This window comes from Theropithecus gelada, chromosome 8 (assembly GCF_003255815.1).
Source record: "Theropithecus gelada isolate Dixy chromosome 8, Tgel_1.0, whole genome shotgun sequence".
Lineage (NCBI taxonomy): Eukaryota > Metazoa > Chordata > Mammalia > Primates > Cercopithecidae > Theropithecus > Theropithecus gelada.
The window spans coordinates 61178936-61194318 of record NC_037676.1 but is presented as its reverse complement, the minus strand read 5'-3'; the positions used below and the strand labels follow the sequence as shown (position 1 = coordinate 61194318).

Sequence of the window (15383 nt, the reverse complement as noted above, 5' to 3'; positions counted from 1 at the left end):
TAAAGAACAGAAACTACTAAGTAACCTTAGTAGTTAAAATTCTTGATCCACATAACTACCTATTACCAGTTAAGTTGTGGAATCTGTGGTTTTGGTATATAATTGTCTGAATTAAATACATTAATGTGTAATTACATGAAAAGAAACCATGTAGCTCAATTCAATTACAATTGTTATCACTGAATGTAAAGTGATACCAATTAAACCTTCTTTTAAACACCACAAATTAAGATTTAACTACTGAAGAAACTCTAGAATGTAAAGTGATGGTCTACTGTAGGTGGAATATCCCTTAGTATTTTCGGAGACTTAGTGGCATTCCTAAAATTAAAAACATCTTTTTCCTTTATTGCTGGCATTAGTTGTGCCTTATTCAGGAGAGTTTCTTTCTCTCTTTTTTTTTTTTTTTTTTTTTTTGAGAGAGTCTTGCTCTGTCACCCCAGGCTGGAGTGCCGTGGCATGCTCTCAGCTTACCACAACCTCCACCTCCTAGGTTCAAGCAATTCTCCTGCCTCAGCTTCCCAAGTATCTGGGACTACAGGCATGCACCACCACACCTGTCTAATTTTTGTATTTTTAATAGAGATGGGGTTTCACCATGTTGACCAGGCTGGTCTCAAACTCCTGACCTCAAGTGATCTGCCCACCTCAGTCTCCCAAAGTGCTAGGATTAATAGACATGAGCCACTGCGCCCCGCCAGGAGAGTTTCAAACAGGCACTAATTAACATCTTAAAAGATATCAACAATTCAGCATTTGCATGTTGACAAAGAGACAAATTGTGAAATCTGTATTCATATAGAGTAAATATTTAATTTCAGTGGGTGGGCAACGGGGTGGAATTTGAAAAAGGCAAGGCCTGATATTAATGCTAATACTATTACTTAAATTATGAAATTTTGTTTATCAAAAACAGTTGGGTGTTGGCAATTTTGTACCATCCAACCTAATAAGATAGTAGCAATTAAACTGCTTTATAAATAGCATAGCAATACAAATGCCACCTTTATGATATATTTATCCCTCATGTGTATTGAGTTGATATTTTCCAAGCTGAGTGAACTTGGACAAGTTATTTCATTTCTGAGCCTCAATTTTTATCTTCAGGAAACTGGGAGTAATAATAGCTACACAATGGATTACTGTAATGATTAAAAGGAGGCAACATAGTCAAAGACCTTGGAACAGTGCTTTAATATGAAATAGTCATCTCTCCCACCTCCCCATTAGGCGTCTTTTATGCTTATATGCATACTTGTACAAGGCACCAATGGCTTAGATCTGTTAAGAGTCTAAAACGTATCAGATGAGTGAGAATTTCATCAAACTTGTAATTTTGACACAGCACATACATATTTTTCACGTGAGATACATATTTTTAACAGGAGAATCTGATAATACGTGATTGAATTTTTAGAGCTGGTGTTTTTTCTAGCAGAACTTTAGATATTTAAGAAAAATTTTCTGCATAAGAGTCAAATTTTCCCTTCATACACCCCCTGTTTCTAACCTACATGTGCTGCCCTATGACCAGGTCTAAATTCCAGATGTTCCAAGTAGCTCTTCATTTAGTCTTGTCTTCTGATGGCACCTAAACAAATATATCAAAACTTGTACAACATTTAGAAAGTGGAACTTGAAGATTTTCTTTCTGTTAGACAAATAGACGCCATCTGGAAAAAATAACCCCAGGCACTTGGACACAGGAGCATGACGCTTGTTGGCTGGACACCCAATGAATACCTTACACTACTTTCTTTGGCTCCCACCCTTGCCTGTTCATTTCAAATCTTGAACACTTGAGCAGGCGCTGGGCTGTTAGACAAGGGAATCCTTGTTCCCCATACACCCAAACACTATGAAGGCTCGCTCTTAATTTGAAAGATAAGCTTGCAAGAATTATCTGGACCGAAATGTTTCCTTTCATACTGTGACACCTGTTCTATGAAGGACTGCTATATATCACTGTGTATTTAATATTAATTGGTAACAATGTTTTATTTTTTATTTCTTCCATATAGTTTTCAACATTTGCCACATCCCATTTTAAACAGGCGTGTCCTCATATAATCTTTCCTTCCTGCTCCTCTCCCTCCCTTTCTATTTTATTTAATGCTAGTTTGTAAAAGAAAAATAAAAAACCCATATATGTTAACTGCTATTTATTTTACTGACTGACTTTTATTCCAGGATTAGTATTATAATAATATTAGTACTATTTTGCCTTTCAAAATGGACAGAACTGAATTTAAATAATTGCAATATTATTTGTCAGCTCTTAGGGGGAAATCAAGTAAATCTTATTGGAAATCATAAAAGTAATCTTCACTTTGATTTTGATGATAAAATCTTTATGATAAAAATAGCTCTTAATGGCCTTTTTTTCATATATCCAACTTTCAGCGGAACTACACTTTTATGCAGCATGCTTAAGTCGCTTCTTTTCTAAGACATTTTCTTTTGTCAATTGTGAGCAGGTAGCCTTTCAAAACCCAAAAGCAATTGCCCAGAACTTCTGGAATTCATTTTTATTACGTCCCATGATCTGAGCAGTAGGGAGCCCTGTGAAACATGTTTGATCAAACATTAATTTTATAAATTGCCTTCCTTCCCTACAATTCCCATGAAAAAGGTATTCAGCTAGATTAAAACTCTGGAAAATTTTAATGGGAACTTTGAAATCTGTTTGAGTTCAGCTTTTTGGAAAAATAAAACCACCTAATGGAAGTAGTCTTTATACCAGAAGTGGATCTGCCTTTGAGGCAATTTTCTTTCATGCATAATGATGAAATGGCAGCAGGATAATCTGAAAGTTTGAAACGTCTTTGCCAAATCCATACGCTGCTTGTAATAATATCTAAAGGGTCAAGTGTGTTTGATATGATGATGAAGAGCAAGAAGATGATAATTTGCAACAATGTCACTCTTGTCTTTCACAGTCCTACCCTGGTCCAAGCCTGGAAAGTGAAGACTTCAACATTCCACCAATTACTCCTCCTTCCCTCCCAGACCACTCGCTGGTGCACCTGAATGAAGTTGAGTCTGGTTACCATTCTCTGTGTCACCCCATGAACCATAATGGCCTGCTACCATTTCATCCACAAAACATGGACCTCCCTGAAATCACTGTCTCCAATATGCTGGGCCAGGATGGAACACTGCTTTCTAACTCCATTTCCGTGGTAAGAATCTGCTTACCTGTTTGTGGTGGGGGCTGAGGGATACCGTAAGCACACGGACCAAGTTCATGCGAAGGCCTGGCGTTGTGATGATAGCATTCTGAAACTGTTTCTAGCTGTGGAGACAGTTCTTTAGAAATCATACACATTTCTAAAGCAATGTTCTGTTTTATGTTTAAGTCAAGGCAAAATCAATTAATTACTTGTGCAGTCACTCATATTTATGACCCAAAGTACTAAATACTGTTTGACACTGAATGTGTTGTCATAGAGTCAAACCAGCTTACCAGCTTTCAGAGAAAAAGTCACCTTGAAAGATGCCACCTCTCATCCAGTGGAGGATTCCTCCCCGTAAGGGAGATCCCCACATCTTCTCAACTGGAGCTGCTGTTAACCTTGATTTTCCTTCCTATTTTCGGCTCTCAAGTTCCACAAATGTATACCATAGGAAAATAAGAAAACAATTTTCAGTTTTATTTTGGAGGTATAATTCTGATGAAAAAAATCTATCTCCATTAAAGTGTTTCAGTCTACTGGACCTGTTGTTTAACAATTTATAATGACAACACTATGAATTCCCCTTAATTTTTCAAATTTAATAGGAATGTGTATCAACCAGCAAACTAGCAAAAAGTCAAATTCTCAGGGTCTACCCAGGGGCTCCAGGGGTTTGCATTTTTTACAAGCATCCCACACTTGAGAAACACTGGTTTATTACAAAATCTTTCCTTCTGATTTTTATGTCTTTTGAAACTTAATAATTTCTCTGTCTATACCCCAATAGTGGAAAAAAAAAATCAGTAGTATATGGCCGAGGAGAGAGCTTTAGACCATGTCATAAAACCCTCCTCCCAGGTTAACAGTGACTTTTAATTAGCACTTTTTGGTTTTCATTGTTCAGTCACTTAACATTTCAACTAACTCTCTTGTCATTTTCATAAGTCACTGAACAGTACTGTCATTTTCACAATGAATAAATTGATTAACTTGCCAATATTATGTTGTTTCTGATTAAAAAACACATTTCATATTATCACTTCTCTAAATCATTGGGGGATATATCTCTAACTTGAGTGATTTTACAGGAGGAATTTTCTGTTAATCATGAACATAAGAGTGTAATAAAAGTAGAGTCAAAAGAAACTCCAAAGTAGTTTCTTTAACGAATGAAACCCAGAGCCTACTGCGTCATACACAATGGTGTATAGAATTTTTCTAAAATCTGGCAGCCATCTGGGCGGCCAAGAGGGGAGAACTCATTGGCAACACCGTCACTCAGGTTTTTAGATTATATTCCACTTGTATAGATTTAGCTTATGAGTATTAAGTATGACTCCATAAATAGAAAATGGATTTTTTTAACATGCTAAATGTGTAAAGCTGAAAAATGTATTTCAGTGTAGTCACCTTGAAAAATCACCTGCCTGCTTCTCTTTGGGACTAAACCTTCAGACCCGATTCATGAGCCAAAGAAGGTATTCAGGTCATGCCTCTGTAGGGACCCCTGTTCCCTAGAAAGGAGAAGAAGGGGGCGGTCAGTATACATGGAAAATGCCAGTTTTGTTCTCTAGGCTTGTTCCCCATGGTGGGAATGAGATTGGGGCCATAGGAAGGATAATGAGATATTCAGTTTTATAGTTCAAGCCTTTTTCCTTTATAAAATTTACCTCCTTTCTAGTAACAAATTTACCTTCCTTAGCATTTCTACATCCATCTCAATACACCTTTAAGATACCTCACACTTAAAGAAATGCTTATGCAGTGTCAGTAACTGTGGCTCAGAGATTTTTTCCAGATTTGCTGCCCATGGCAGTTATGCCATCCTCAAATGGCACATTTGGGACTGGGCTCAGACACAGCCACAAGATAGGCCATTTCAGCTCTGTTCCCACTGTCCTTTCCTCTTTCTCTATCGGGAGCTTCTTTCTGTTCATAAAATTTCCTTATTCTGTCTGCCCACCAACCCACTGTCAAAAACTGGACTTTGATAATTTTGCCTCAACATGGTGTTTCCCTAAGAACTTTCAACATTTTGCAGGGTAGAGGGGAAACAAATCCCCTATTTGGCCTAAGCTAAAGGAATGAAGCTCTGATTTGCCATTCTAGTTCTTGAAGGTGAGCCTGTTCAGGATTTTCATAGGGTGGCAAGTCTTTCCAATACCCCTCAAGCTACATTCTGGAGCTGCACGTCTACTGTGCCTCCTCACAGCACTGGTCCTAGCCTTTAATGCTGCAAGCAAAAAGCGACTCCAGCAAATACCCGTGTTGGTGAGACTGTGGGTAAGGTTCAGCACTTCCCAGTGGAATGTGGTGTAATGATGGAGTTCTTCTATGATCTGTGCTGTCCAACAGCAGTAGTCACTGGCTATTAAATGCAGCTGGTAGGACTGAGGGACCAATTTTTCATTTTATTTTATTTTAATTACTTTACATTTAAGTAGCCACATTCACCTAGTAGCTACTGTGTTAGACAGTATAAGTCTAGTTAATGATGTTGACTCTAGCATTAAGTCTATATTAAGCCCATTTTTTCCAAGCCAGCATGGTCTCAGAGAAAGATGATTTGGAGATTACATTTATTGTTTCTGTTTCTCAAGGCTTGGGGATCTCTGGCTGGATTCCAGAAGCCAGAGTCTGACACACTATAAAGTTGCGATAGAAATCTAATAAAGTTGGAAGAATCAGGAGCTATCTTTTGTCTATTAATTCCTATGAGAAACAAAGAGCCTCTTCAGTTCTTGTTTTGAGCTCTCATGTGACTAGAATGCCATTCCTCAGTGTATATATTTTGAAGGCTTACCATGGTCTCAATGTTTGAAAAGGTTCAAATGATTGATAAGACCTAGCTACTGTTCTTCTGGACAGTGAAAACGTAAATAGTTATGAAACAATTAGAAACATGGGGCAATTAGAGACTAAGAGAAGTGCCCAACTCAGATGTACTGGCCATGAACTGAGTAGGAACTCTTAGTCGAAAGAGATGACTGTACTCTGGTTTGGGTATAAAACTTAGTAGAAAAGATAGGACAACAGTCACAGCTTGAAGGTGGGCTTTGATTTGGATAAACCAAGAGGAAAGAAAAGGCATGTTGGAGAGTGTTCAAGAATCAGATTGGGTATTTTGAAATGGGAGATTTGACGAAAACCTTCAAAAAGTAAAGAACTTGGCCATGTTAGGACAGATTATAAGCAATCGCCGGTGGTTTTTACTCAAGGGCAAAAGTACTATGAAAGCAATGTTGTAGGAAAATCCTTCTGGCAATAGGACCCTGTGTAGATAGCAGGGGTAAGAGACAGGGGTTATGGAAAGCCCCTTGGGCCTGTTATTCCGATGTAGGTAAGAGGTGCCGAGGAACTATAGCAGTGTGGTGTGCCATTAAGCCATTTTTGCATTCACAAATATGTATGGATCTAAAGATGAACAACATTTTGTCTTTTCACATTTTATATTTTAAAAGCATGAAGGGATTATTTTCTTTGAAAGAAACTTCGAATATTAAATTTGCTCATCACACTTCCTTGTAAAAACGTACTAAAACTCTTTGCTAGCAAGTTTTCTCATGGCTAATATGATCACAAAATTTAACAACCGAGCTATGGGCTGGGTTTGCCAATTGTTGAAATATGTTTATGTGTAGGGACAGTTTATGTCATCAGTGCCCATTAGACAGGAATATAGTGTCTACAGATATGAGAGCGTAAATGTTGCCAACCTAGAAATGACAGTGCCCCTTCCAAGATTTTCTTTCCAGGTCAGTATGAGAACAACTAATAAAAGCTAATAGTTGCAGATTCTAAATATTGATTTTGCTGTGAATTTAAAATTCCTATGAGTAGAAGCCATCCTGGGAAAATGTATGTATAGGATCAACTTTCTCTAATTATATTTTCTAAAAGCTCTTGAATGTGATCAAAGCTGAACCTTTTGCTGTTAATATTGTGATTGTATCTTTGTGTTAGTATTTTCACATGGTGACATTTTACTATTCAAATGGATCAAGGAAGTGAAAAACACTTAAGTTCTTGTATATAATTTATTATATATATTTAGATATTGCATAGATTTTAGATGTTATTGTGATGTTTTATATATGCGTTATGAGATATTATGAGATATTACTTATATACCAATTATTATAATGTATGTCATTTGCTGAAATTTTGTTTTTAGATATATTTTCTTGTATCCGCCTCTGTTTCTTATGTCCACTGGCAACACAAGTGATACAGTTTCACCATTTGTAAGCATTTCCTACAAGCCTAATATAGTAGACATCAACAATTTAGTCCATAATTAAAAATCAGTATCTGAATGAGGGTCTAGTATCCCAATTTTACAAATGAAAAATGAAAGTTCAAAGTGGTTAAGTGACTTAATGGCTTAGCCAGTAAATACTCCAGCTTCATCATCAGGAAAGTGGGGATGATAATACTAGGCCTTACCTCACGGGGTTCAGGAAATATTTAAGATTACTCAGACCACTAGCTGGCACATAGGAAGCATTATATAAGTGCTGGTTAAATAAAATTAGAAATGCAAGTCTGTACAACTCTTTTGGAGAAGTTAAAATGCATAGGAAGGAAGACTTTCCAAAAGAGTTATTTATACTTTCACCCTGAATCTTCACATCTGTCAAAAAAGACTGCAATAAGCCTACTATTAACCAAAGGAGTATTTACCTTTTACTGGGTGTCTTTATTTATCATTGTGATTCAAATTGATGTCTTTGGGCCAGAGAGCCTCAATTCAAATCCTGACGCTTCTGCGTACCAACTGTGTGACCGTGAGTAACTTTTTGTGCCTCGGTTTCACCTGTTTAATCTCATCATGTTGTAAGTATTAAAGTAGCTATTATCTGTAATGTCTAGCTAGATAGATTCAGTAGGAACCTCTTTCTGATAAAAAGGTATCCAAGCTAGATATCTGTATTGCCTTCTGGAATTTATCGTAGACATATTGGGGTACAGCATACATAGGGTTAAAGTTTTTCCCAAATTTCCCACCACTTTTTTGCATTTTCTTGTCTGTGCATTTTATTGTTAGTAGGGATTCCTGCAACTAGTTAAATTTCTGGCACTTTGAAAAAGATTCCATTTTCCTAAAGTCCCTCTTTTCTAAGACAGGCTATAAAACAGGGTAGAATTTCTGTAAGTATATAACTGTCAAATAAGTGCCAATTAGTTCTGATTCTCTAGGTCCAAGTTAAATAGTCATTCATGACCCAATATGTAAGAGTTCCATTTTTCTCAACATTCCTCTGAGTTATTTTGATAGTGAGTAATTGATTTGTGTGCACTTCTCAGAGAGTGGAGTCTGGTTAGAAAAGCATTGAAATGAGAGCCATGGATAAGCTTGTCAATCATGGGCAAGTCACTGAACCCTCTTACCAGCAGCATTAGAGTAGATCTATGAAAGACTGGGTCCACACTGAGCTTGTTGGGATGTGGGGTCAGGGGTGGGGCACAGGAGTTAGCCGGAACAGTATTGCTTTTATTTTTATTTGCATTTCTTATAAAAGTTCCCTTGAACAAATGTTCTGCCCCCAAGAAGATGGAAAGCCCAAGACTAGTTGATCTCTGTGATCCTTTTCAGGACTAGCATTTTCCTATAATTTGTTCTCTGTCAACCACACAACTTTGATCTAGACTTTGAGACTCACTGGGTTTGCCATGTTAGTTACTTAGTAATTTTTCTTGCCATTGCTTTGGCTGTCTCAGTGTTTTAACTGCGCCCCCTCACCCCCCTTCAAAGTTTAATCAATTGTAAGAACCTACTGGATAGATAATTTCTTTTGACTGGAAAATGTAATCCTGCCATTAAAAAAAAAAAAAAAAAAAGTGATGTTGCTTTTTGTGGATGGATAGTGTTTTCATGTTGTTCAAAGGAAACTACAGAACTATTTTAGCAGAAAGGTAAAATAAGAAAATGCCCATATTAAGTATTCATGGCTGAAGAAAAATCCTTTGATTTCTCCAAACTGAAATCAAGAGCCTCTCTTCTGTTTCTCCCCACTTTGGTACATTCACCGCTGGGCTTAATCATGGATTGGTGAACGGGAAAATGCAACCTTGTATAAAGTCATCCCAGACTCTCAGCCTGGCCTATATGTGGTGATTGCTTGTTCTTTGTGCAGTCAACAGAAGCTCTTTCATACAAAGAAAAACCGTGCAAAGTTTTAGAATGGCCTCGAAGAAAGGATTCATTTAGAACCTGGGCTTTTTGTAGAGTGTGCTTCCTAATGACACATTATAGAAAATTTACAATGAGGAAAGCAACAAAGGCGATTTCAATTTCTTTGAATGTGTCAAATTTCCAGTTCTGGAGTTTGAAATGGAAAAAAGATGTTAAAAGGCAATAAAACTCGGGGGTTTATTTCCCAAATGCCTTCTTTTTCCAGCGAACAAAAGCAAGCATAATGTATATACTCAGATTTATTGTCATTTTTAGCATTCAGTCATGGTACACTTTGCATTCAAAGGCCACTGTACAACTGTTTTGACAACCATCACTTTCATAGGTGCTATGTAAGACTCATGAAACTGAAGCAGAAGTGTTCCTTCAGGCCTATGGGGAGTGCCGCACATCAAGGAAGTCAGATGTATTAGAGCAGCATGAATTTCCAATATGTTGCCATTATGGAAAAGACCACTGGCATATTGAATAATGCAGCTTTCAAAGCCAAGCAGAAAATGTGATTACAGACAATTTGATTGCTGTTTTTAAAATAAATATTTTCTAAATCTTGAGGTATTTTATTTCATGTAATGCATAAAGTATGTAACCATGGACTAGAGCTAGGCATCTTTCAGAACACGGAGGAGCTTATGATGTCAGCCCATTTAATGATGGAATAATAGAGGTGTTTGTTTAAAATGGAATGGATGTCACAGCCACTTGTTCCTTTCTTTAAACAGAAAGGAAAATAAGCCATAAAAAATAATTTTGCCACTTTGACAGAAGAAAAATGATGAAGACCAATTATTTAGCATTATGCCACAATTCATCAGGTGTTTAGCAGTTATAACCTGGTTTTTTTTTTTTTTTTCCACAAATTATCCTTTTTTGAATATCGCAGAACACAAGAACAATGCATTAAACCACTTTAATACTGTGAAGAAATGGGCTGTTTTTTTTGTTCTTAGTTTTGACCAAATACAGTAAATATGTGGGTTGGTTGTGTTTTTTCTTTTTGGACAAATGCTTAATAAGGCCAAAAATAGGTGTTGTTTGTAGTTAGTTGTTAAAATCTACTTAAGACCTTTGTTTGTGCAAAACAGACTACTTTGAATGTGGTATTAATATAGTTCAATGGACTCAGTATGTTAATGATTTGGGGCTATCTTTTATTGCTATAATAAAATATTATTCCAAACTAGAGTTCTTCTTAATAGTATTCAGGAAAGGAGCCAATTTAAAAATAACACTTTTTCTTTTCTAAGCCAAGTAATCAGACTCAAGATTCACTTGGTATATAGGAGTTCTTGTACTTTTTCTTTAACCCTAGAGTTCATACAAAGGTGTGCCTCACCCATGCATGAAAGAAGTAAAAAAGGTATAACATCAGTTATATAATATGCTGTAAGCAAACTCTGGGACCTACTTAATCCAGTCTCTTAAGTCTAGGCAGGAGTACACCTAAACCATTTCAGATATGTGGTTTTCTAGGAGCCAAGATTCCATAACTTTACTTGGTAGCCTGTTTGTGTTTAATTAACCTTGTAACATTAAGTTAAATTGCATTAAGATATTTAGATTCCTTCCAGGAATTTCCTTATTAAAGTTAAACCAAAATCTCTTACTTACAAAATAGGCAATTTTAGGCTATTTTGTCTGCCTCAGCCATCTGAATGCTTGGAGAACACTTGATTTCAAATATTTGACATTTATTAAGTCATTCCTGCAGTTGTGTTTTACCTGGCCCAAATAACTCTAACCTTTCCTCAAAGGTCATTATTTTTCAATTTTTAAATCAAATTCGCTCTTTTTTTTTTTTTTTTTTTTTTTTTTTTATTTTTTTTTTTTTTTTTTTTTTTTTTTTTGAGACGGAGTCTTGCTCTATCGCCCGGGCTGGAGTGCAGTGGCCAGATCTCAGCTCATTGCAAGTTCCGCCTCCCGGGTTTACGCCATTCTCCTGCCTCAGCCTCTCGTGTAGCTGGGACTACAGGTGCCCGCAACCTCGCCCCGCTAGTGTTTTGTATTTTTTAGTAGAGACGGGGTTTCACCGTGTTAGCCAGGATGGTCTCGATCTCCTGACCTCGTGATCCACCTGTCTCGGCCTCCCAAAGTGCTGGGATTACAGGCTTGAGCCACCGCGCCCGGCCTTGACGTTTGTAATCTTAAGGAATGTTGACCACAATGGATGGCAGAGCTCTAGAACCTGAGATTGCAGATTAATTACTGATTTTTTCAAATTATTCTCTGCCTCTACATGGATGTTTTATGATAAGGTCCTTAATAGCATCATTGATTGCTGATATGTTTAATTGCTGATTCCTTGATCCCTCCTACACTGTGTGACTCTTGCTGTGTTGGTTTCTAGCCAGCAGTTTCCCATCTTGTATTTGTGCAGCTCATTTCATGTCCTAAAGGCAAACATCTGAAAAGGCCATTGTGGTGCTGCTCTTCAAGGCGTCTTTTTTTTTTTCTGCCTGGGTATCTGTTATTTAGCAAACAGATGAATAAAAAAATTTAGTGTAGCTTATATGTGAATAATTGTCTTTGGACAAAAGGGTTCTAAGTACATCCATAAGTAAGAATTTCCAGATCCTAGCCATGAGCTTTCAGTCATTAGTTATAACTTCAAAATTGTTAGTAGAATGTTTCCTAACGTGTGGAGGGGGCAGTTTGGGGAAAGTAGCACAGAACCTGGATAAAGAAGACATAGGACTGGAAAGAAGGAATAAACAATAAATGAAAATAGCCCTGTTCTGGATAGCAGTTACATACCTGGAGGATCTGTCCAGGCATGTGTGGGGTTGTGGATGGGGCTTCTTCCTTCCTCCAGTGCTTCTGGAACTGAGCTCTATGCTCCTCATTTCAGGTCCAGCAAGTTTTCTGTCCTCACTCTCCTGCCTTGAATAATCATGCTGGTGCTTCATGTGTCAAGGATTGCTTTCTCTTTCCTTCCTTCACCGTTTAGCATTAACACTCAGCATTAACTCCACTCCCCACGGAGAAAACCATTTTTCTGGTTCTCTCTCTACCTCATAAGCTCATTACAGGAAAGAGGACCTAGAAACCCTGAGAGCTTACTTGGTTTCATTGCCTAGACCTCCATGCAGAAATTACGGATGACAGTGCTCTATATAAGTGTACAATCCATAGTAGGAGATCAATAACTATTTCTGATTGAATGAATCTATTTGTTCCCACTTAAAGTTATCTCCAGCCATAATATTTTCCCCTGACAGGTACAAGATTATCATTGCTTTTTGGGCTGACACTTCTAAGCAGTTGTTTAGTCTTCTAAAATGATACAAGTATTCCAGTTTTATAGAATAGTATAATGTCATTTATCATGGGGTCTAAAATGCTATAATGCTTTCAATATACCTAAATGAATTTGAGCCCTAAACATAGATTTAACTTTACAGTCTTAATATTTAATCAACTTACCACTGATCATTTCTAACCTATTCCACTACTAAATTGATATATTTGACAATTAATTACAATGTGTAGTTGATCCTCCTTTTAGATGAATCCATTTATTTTCTGAGTATAGCTGTTTTTATAGAGAAAAACTATCAGTAAAATTACAAGACTTCTAAAGGAATATATTTGTCCCTACTCTTCCAAAGTCTTGGGGCAGAAGTAGTAGTAGTGTGAAAAATTAATGTCTATTAAACATTTGCCCATATGACTCATGTTATTTTTTTAATTACTGATTATATCTCAGCTTGCCACATCTTTGATTTGCTTTTTGCTTGCTTTATGTAAGTAGATTATTGACATTGAAATGTTGCATTATAAACTCATTTTGTCATGAAATCATGGGAGAATGCATCTAAAATGTTTTTCAGGAGAACAATGAGCCAGTCTCATTTCAAGACACCACTTTCTTCATTATTCATTAACTATTATTATCTAGAGCATATGGGATTGCTTTAAGAGCAGGTTTTGGTTTTAGATATTTTTTCCATTTTAGTTTTTTTCTAGTTTGAAAGTTTCAAGATCTCTTACGTGGACAAGCATTACCTACAGAAACATAATATTATTTGTCTTTTAATATTGGCCATTTATATACTTCCTTCTACCAGCAGCAATGCACACTGCATAGGAGAAAAGATATGAAGTCTTGGAGGGTTTTTGACCATTTCTTACAGTCATTAAAATACTAGATTTTACTTTCCTTTTTTAAATAATTTAAAATATCACAAATACCAAAATCATCCAGAGAACATGTCTTTTTTTTTCTTACACCTAATAAATATATTTAACATTTTGATAAATATATAATCACAAAATTGATAGTTAAATTCTCTGAATTTAATGGACTGTACAGAGTCCCCAGAGAAATAGAAGTACTCTTCGACAGAGAGAGGATTAAACTTCTTTTTGTAATTCAGGGTAACATTTTTATTTTTGATAGGCAAGAAACCCTCTCAAAATGTGTTACATTTGAAAAGCGTTACTTTTCAACCTTTAGGGAGTTTTGTTTTCTTTAATCATGATCTTGATCATCTTTAATAAAAATATGATCCAACCCTGAAAACATATGACGCTATTAAATACTTTACATTTTTATATCTATTGTATATGTAATCACATTCTGTATTAACCAGTAGATGTAACTAATGGTTTACCAAATGGAGATAGGATCATAATTCATACAATATGAAACTTGTGAAAGCTAGAGATGAAAGATAACTCTCTCTGCAGTTCTCAAGATAGTGGATTCATAAAGTTTATTGATGAAAACACTATTATTAAGGCTATCAAGAGACAAAGAAAATTATTAGCATCTTGAAGTATTTTTTTCTATTGTGATGTGTGTGTGTGTGTGTATGTATACCCACACATATATGTGTGTGTATATAGTATATATATATATACTATATATGTATATATACTGTGTATATAGTATATATGTATTGTATATATACTGTGTATATAGTATATATGTATTGTATATATACTGTGTATACACACATATACATATGTACAGTATATGTACTATATACATATATACTATATACACGTATATATAGTATATAGTATATGTGTATATATATGTGTATATAGTATATATATGTGTGTGTGTGTATATATAGTGCTTGAAAAGTTAATAGGAAAAGGAAAATAGGCTATGATCACATAACTATTATTTACATAGAATAAAAGTATGTATGTATGTATGTATGTATGTATCTTTCTGTCTCTCTACGCATTCATGTGTTGATTAGGTTTGGTGTCTGGGACTCTGATCCCATTGTCTTTAGTATTAAAAGGTAGCTGCACCAAGGTGAAGCCATGGCTGAAAATATCAGCAGCCATTTTCCCACTGGACAGATGCAGAGTGGGACCTCTAGTTAATAGCTACTGTCACATGGATTTTTTCTTGCATGTGGTTGTTTTCTCTTTCTCCAAAGCAGCCTCATTCCTGATTTCCATAGCACAAAAGGGTGGCCTGTATTTCCCTGCTAATAGCAGATGCTCTGCCTTCAGATCTGCAGGTGGTATGTATAGTGAATGATAGAACCCAGGAACTGATCATTCACTTGGGTTACACATATGAAACTTGGCAAAAGTGTGAGACCGTGAAAGATTAAATTCTCAAATATGGAACACTTCCTAACTTGTCCGGGGAGTGCTGTAGTCACCCACAGAAACCTACTGATGGCATTGGGGTCTTGAGAAGCCATATGAGTGGTGGGTACACCTGTGGGTCTGGGTGAGGCCGCCTGCACTTGAACCCTGGCAGGCCCCTCACTATCCACTTGTGACCATGGGGAAGTGATTCCACCTGTCTGCCTCTCAGTTTTCCTGCTGGTGGTGAGGCTTGATCCGGTCTGTGCATCTGAAGCCCTCCGAGCAGTATTGGGCACACAGTGAGCTTCATGTCAACTACTGTGTTATTCACCTCCTCAGAACCCCCATAGCTTGTGATCTGGGTTTTTCTTATACTATCTGTCATTCCTCTTCTCATTACTGGTATCTGTGTTCCGTGGGATGTTCTAACAACCAATATGCTGACATTTATT

The 15383-nt window shown here is 36.6% G+C and overlaps 1 protein-coding gene across 1 annotated transcript in view; it reads left to right on the top strand.

Annotated features, from left to right (window-relative positions):
* The window catches only part of TOX (thymocyte selection associated high mobility group box), a 310020-nt gene that overhangs the window by 178197 nt on the left and 116440 nt on the right, over positions 1 to 15383 (top strand). The window contains exon 3 of the mRNA XM_025395197.1: positions 2940 to 3182. Within this exon, the coding sequence (XP_025250982.1) occupies positions 2940 to 3182 (243 nt within the window). The remainder of the gene's footprint in view (positions 1 to 2939; positions 3183 to 15383) is intronic.